The following is a 6,000-nucleotide window of genomic DNA, read 5'->3' as shown; positions in this document are numbered from 1 at the left end:
CTCAACCTGTTATCCTCCGAAAGCATTTTTTTTTTCCCCAGAGGAATGAGTGAGTGACCCAGCCAAGTGAGGCTGATTAAAAGTCACTGGCCTCTTTAAGCGCGGGGCTTGGGAGTGGAGAGCTGTAGTACTAGCATCATGTGTAAATAATCGGAGTAGATCCAGGTCCTGAGCCCAGCAAACACGTGGGGCCTGCCGAGCGTGGAGAGGGCGGGCACCCGGGAGGAAGGTCGCAGGCGGCCGGAACGTGCTCGCGCCCGTGGCCGCCGCCCGCGGCGCGGCAGCCCGGGTGTCGGAGCGAGCGCACGTGCGCCGGCCAGACCCAGTGGAGGCAGTGTCCGGGCACTCGCGAGGAAATGGAGGGCGAGGTGCTGTTTAGGGGTAGGGAACAGTGTGGGTTGAGTTTCACCCCGAGAGGGGAGAGCGAGGGAAGAGAAGCCCTGAGGGCCGGAGAGGAGACAGGGAGGATCACGAGCTAGGTAAGGCTGGCCGACCTAAAGCTTGGGAGGAAAGGGGGCGGGGCTGGAAGAGTCGCCGAATAAAAGCGCAGCCGGATCGCGTTGCGCGCTTATTCCGTGGTCCGGGTCGGAAGCGCTCACACCTGGAGCCCCGTGGTAGGGGTGCGTGGAGAGGCAGTGATTTAGGATCCCCGCCCCGGGTACGGCCTGGCTCAGAGCTGGCCCAGCGCCCCCTTGGCCGGACTTCCTCCTCCTAGCGGTAGCGGCCGCGGCCTCACCATCGCCCATGTCAAACCCCTCGGTAGACTCCGCCCTCCACTAGTGGGGGCGGGTGGGGGTGTGGCCCGTTTCCTCAGTGGTCGACGCTTGGTCGGCGTCCGCGTCAGCCGGAGCCCAGCGCGGTGACGCGGCACGTCGACGTAAGTGACGCGCAGGCCCGGGCCGCTCCTCCTTCCCTGAGTGAGTGCCGGCCCGGTCGGGGCGGGGGAGAAGAGGGAGGGCGGGGGAGGGAGAGGCGACCCGGGAGTCGTTGTGGGCCGCGGGCCGGACCGGGTCCCGGGACGGCGGGAGCCAGGGCCGGGCAGAAGGGTTGGCGGGCCGTTAGGGGGCCGCCACGGCTGTCGGGTCCCTTCCTCTGCCGGACTTGCGCGCCCCGGCGCCCGGAGCCTCCGGCGCTCTGCCCACCCCGCTTCAGCTCGCGTCTCCCGACTCCAATTAGGTCAGGCTCGGAGTCCCGCGGCCGCGGCTCCGGCCCCCAACGCGCGGCGGCCACCCGGCTCGCCTTTCTTTCTTCCCTCGCCTTCCTCTCCTCTTGCCTCACCCTCCCCCCTTCTTTTCACGTAGCTGGGGTTTTGTTTTTTGTTGTTTTAAGCTTTAGGGGTTTTGTGCCTCAGCCCGAGCTCATGGGTGTACATTATCATGCTCCTCTTTTGTAGAGCAACCCGACGGCCATGGAGGCCGAAGAGACGATGGAATGCCTTCAGGAGTTCCCGGAACATCATAAAATGATCCTGGACCGATTGAATGAACAGCGGGAGCAGGATCGGTTTACTGACATCACCCTGATTGTCGACGGTGGGTAGGGTGGTGGGTAGAGCAGCGAATTTGTGGCTTCCGTTCTTATCTCCCCTTCCCCCACCCGCCTTTTATACCCACCCTCTATGGCCTGTGCCTTTTGAGTGTGCGCTGGGACCTGGGTGGGGGACTTGTCAGTGTCCACTCACGTAGACCATGTTGCAGAATGCTAGTTGGCTAGTCACGCTTTCAACATAATCACCGCATCTTAACTTTTTTTGCAGGCTTTTTAAGTTTTCCCATTGCACACTGGTGTGCAAGATGATGGTGTTGGAGATAGGGAGGATATCTCTAAATGTTTGGATAATAGCCTTCTATTCATAAGCTGCTTTGAGGAGCCTTTCACAGCAATCATTTGGGAAGTGTTGATTCTTTCTCGTTTCCCAGATGGTCTTGGAGGGAGAATGTGAGATTCCTTTGCAGCACTGGTACCCTCTTTGGGAAGCCAAATCAAATGGGGTCTTTACCAGTATTAGGAGTTGTCATTATAGTGGAGGCAGACGCAGCTTGGGTAACTTTTCTATTTAGTGAAAATAGGCATTTCAAGGCAGGCTATTCTTTATTATAGATATACTGCATTGTAGGTCTGCTGCTTCCAAATATTAGGCATGTTAACATGTTTTCCATAACAAATAGATCCAGCTTTATGCTTATTCTATGGCTTTTTCTTCTCTCTTTCCAAATGATGTATGTAACATTTTGGGTTGTGTTTATATTTAGCAGTTTTAGATGAATAGGATATACCTTTGACTCTTTAAGTGGTAAGAAGCCCCGTACCTCTTTTAGTTTTGTAAACTGGCTTTTATAAAACTGACTTAAAAAGGTCTTTGAGGTAAAGACCTGGCTTTGTGTCTAATTAAGATTGAAATTTGTTAAGATAGCCGCTAGGAACATTCTGACTTTAGTTCAGTAATTTATATAGTCTTATGATTATATTATGGAGAAAGGTCTACTTTACATAATTTCCTACTTTGTTTTTTGGTTTTACTTTTGATTTTTGAATATATGTGACTCTTTTTTTTTTTCTTTTTAATCTAGGACACCATTTTAAGGCCCACAAGGCTGTTTTGGCTGCTTGCAGTAAGTTCTTCTACAAATTCTTTCAGGAGTTTACTCAGGAACCTTTGGTGGAGATAGAAGGTAAATGCTTGTTTTAAATACAATACTTAGCGAACATTTTAATTGATGAAGAAGTGTTAGTTAATTTAGCAAGATACCATGGGAAATAGGCATCAGTGGTTCCTATTAGGTGACTGGATAAATTGTTCTTTTGACACTTGAGAATTCTTACTTTTAGTAAATTGCTTGGTAAAATGATCTGTCAGGAAAAACTCTTACATTAGATGGTAGCTGTTGGTCTCTTAAAAGAGTCTCTTCCACTTCTAAAACCAGTGGTCACTCTTTTGAAAACGTATAAAAGTGAATTCCCATCTTTGTTCAGTGGGCTAAAGTTTCAGACTGGTGGGTTACAGTAGGTAGGTTATGCAGGTTACAGTAGCAGGTTCTTTACTAGCAGAGGTACATATGACATGCACAAAATGAAGTGGGCTGCCACAATATGGAAAAGGCTAGGAAAGATGAACTGAAGTAGCATTCAGAAGTTCTAGTGGATAGAGTCTGGGATGGAAGGAATCATTCAATAGATACTGCCTTAAAGTAGAAAGTGATTTTTGTACTTGCTTGACTTTTATAATAATAGCTTCCCAAGTGTCAGCTATAGTGCTATGCAGTTTGTGTGCCTTTGCTGTGATTTACAGCAATCCTTTGAAATAAGTGGTATTATTTCCAATTAACACATCAGGGAACAGGCTGTAAATGGTTACATGCTCAGTGTTGTCCAGCTAGCAAGGGATTCACTTTGTACTATTAATTACTATGCTTTTGTCTTATATTGCTACATTACCTACCCCTCCCTGTCATCCAAAACTATAGGAAATAAATAAACTTGCCTAAGTAAATACAGAATTTTAGTTCTTTCAGTGTTCTTGCGTTTGGGTTTTGTATCTTTTTCATGGTTGTATATATTCTTTGTTATGAATGAGTTGCCTAGAAACGCTATTCCCTTGGGGAAATTTGGTGCCCTGGGGAGTAAAGAAAATGAAAAAGTTAAGCTTGTTCCTTTTTTTTTTTTTGGGTACATTCCAGTTTATCTAGCATTCTGGCTGATATATCCATAGATAATCTTTTCATTATCTGTGATGGACAGAGCCACAGGCATAATGGAAATCCACGAAGCTTACTAAAGTGAGAATCTAGCTGCCTATACGGTATTGGTTTCTATTACAGGGCAAGATTTCATCCATTCATTTACCTGAGGTACTGTGTGACACCAGGCAGGTAACTTTACTTCAGTTGCATATTTGCCTCCTCATCTGAAGAGTCCTCATTACTTTATAGGCTTGTAATGATTAATTGAAATAACATATGCAGAGTGCTGAGCATAGTGTTTGGTGCATTGTCAAAGCTTAATAAATTGGGGCTCTTTGCCAGATTTTGAATACCTGTTATATGTTGTGCACTATACTCGACCAAGGAAATGAAGAATTGATGAATAAGACAGCCCTTAAAAGAATTTGCAAATTTAATCACAGATTAGCAACAGATATAGAAAGGAGTGCAAAAAGTGTTACAGAGACTTTTATTGTGGAATGGTGTAGCTGAAGAGAGAGAATGAGTAGTTTAGTCCACCTTAGAGAGGGAAGATTTCCAAGAGGAGTTGACTTCTGCTTTTAAAGCGGAATCTTAAACAGTCAGTAAGTGGCCCAGGCTAGAATATGCTTTGCTTTTGGAGCAAGGAGTATACCTGGAGAAGTAGGGTCTTCTCTTCTAAAGACTAATCACCTTAAGATTGTTTCTTGTGCCTTTTAATACCTCTGACCTACTGTCTCCACTATAGGAGAGCATATACAAACCTTTAGTATTTAATATAGACAAATGAGAAAACAGAACGTAAGAACATTTCTGTTTTTGTTATTTGCCAGATTCAGGTTTAAAAAATCAATGTGGTTCAGTGTTTTCTTAAGCCATTAACTTTGGGATCACTGTACAACCTGTCTAGGTCACCTGGCTATTGAGAAAGCCCTGGGCATGGAATTCGAAAACCTGAGTTTTCTTTACTGTTGTCTGTTGTATAAGCTTGAACATGTTGGCTTCCCTTTTATTTTTTTCCTTTCAAATCTGTAAGATACGTCAAGTAATTTTGTATTATGTCATGAGCAGTTTGAATGTAATGACAGTCTGTGTTAAAGTCCTCTGGAGAATGCTTTTTGTTTTGTTGATTTTGGTTTGTTTTGTTTCTAGCAGGCAGTCAACCTGCTTTAGGTTCAGACTGCCTTTATGTGGATTGTGGATGAAATTCCAATTTAGTTTTCAAAACTTTTGTTGTGATGTTCAGGTCCCAGGTGTGCCGACCTGGGTGGTAGACCGCATCATAGTGCGGTACTCAAACCCTTTGCTCTGCTGCCTCAGCTCAGTTCTACACGTGTGTAAGTTGGTGGCTAGAGCAAGACTTCATTCAAAGAGGACCTTCTTCTAGTTCCCTCTTCTGACGACTTCTGCACTTTAGCTCTTAGGAGCAACTTTCCCTGATCGTCTGCTAGAAAACTGGGGTTTTAGCATCCCTGTGCTGTCATATGCTTCCCACAGTGGGATCTGTTTCCTAGACAAAGCGATGAGAGAAAAAAAATAAGATTTCTCTCCATGCTCTTCAGATCATCATCCATTTCCTAGATATCGTCAAAAAGAAAAACTTCCTCTCAGAATTTAGTGCCTGCTTGGTGGCCACCAGCACAGGTGTGCAGCATCAGAACTGAACTTGCTTGGAGGCAGGGCTAAGAGGAATAATAACCAAGGATTTCCTGCCCCACTCATACTCTACATTCCCTTTCCTGGTTCTCTAGCCAGAAAGAGTTTCTTAGGCTTTTTTGTCTGTTCCTCCTACCCAGAAATGGGATTTGGGCTGTCTTCAAGTCTAAGCTGGGATATATTTGAGGAAAAATAAAAACGCAGGAAATTCAGTGCTCTTCTTTGAGTTTTGATTTCTCTCCCCAGCCTGCTTGCTTCTGTTTATCTTTCAGAATCCTTATATATTTGCTTTATGTATTCTTCCCAGGACTTATGATTGTAAGCGGTGGACAAGATGGAGTATGGAGTGGTAGAGTGTGCTTTCTTTGTCTTAGCTAGAATTGGAACCCCCATCTGTAAAATATGAATAATGACCTCACTCTATATATTTAGAATGCTGCCCTCTTTTGCTTCTTCCTAAGTGAAAAAAAGAAGATGCAGGTTAAGGTGTTCATATTAACTGTTTCTTTAGATACTCAGAAAAATTGTGTTCTCCTGCACACTTCTGTTATGAAAGGAGCAAGGGGTTAATTAGAAAGTGGGCTGAGATTTGAAAGTTACCAGACTAGTCCTGATGGAGAATAATGTTTTTGCAACTGTGCATCATCTGTTACCACGTCACTTA

At 45.5% G+C, this 6,000-nt stretch overlaps 1 protein-coding gene across 5 annotated transcripts in view; it reads left to right on the top strand.

Annotated features, from left to right (window-relative positions):
* The first annotated feature begins 240 nt into the window (after positions 1-240).
* Positions 241-6,000, top strand: part of ZNF131 (zinc finger protein 131) — a 29,110-nt gene continuing 23,350 nt past the window's right edge. Inside the window, exons 1-3 of one of the 5 annotated variants that reach the window (XM_027606235.1) lie at positions 241-479; positions 1,394-1,532; positions 2,571-2,672. In XM_027606235.1, coding sequence (XP_027462036.1) covers positions 1,409-1,532; positions 2,571-2,672 — 226 coding nt within the window. In that variant the 5' untranslated portion in view covers positions 241-479; positions 1,394-1,408. Of the gene's footprint in view, positions 480-948; positions 1,177-1,393; positions 1,533-2,570; positions 2,673-3,818; positions 3,870-6,000 lie in introns of those variants that run through there. The other 4 variants (XM_027606237.1, XM_027606236.1, XM_027606238.1 and 1 more) reach the window with 4 other exon arrangements.

Source organism: Zalophus californianus, chromosome 5 (assembly GCF_009762305.2).
Source record: "Zalophus californianus isolate mZalCal1 chromosome 5, mZalCal1.pri.v2, whole genome shotgun sequence".
Taxonomy (NCBI): domain Eukaryota; kingdom Metazoa; phylum Chordata; class Mammalia; order Carnivora; family Otariidae; genus Zalophus; species Zalophus californianus.
The sequence above is the reverse complement of the archived record's forward strand: the minus strand, read 5'-3'. Positions and strand labels throughout refer to the sequence as shown.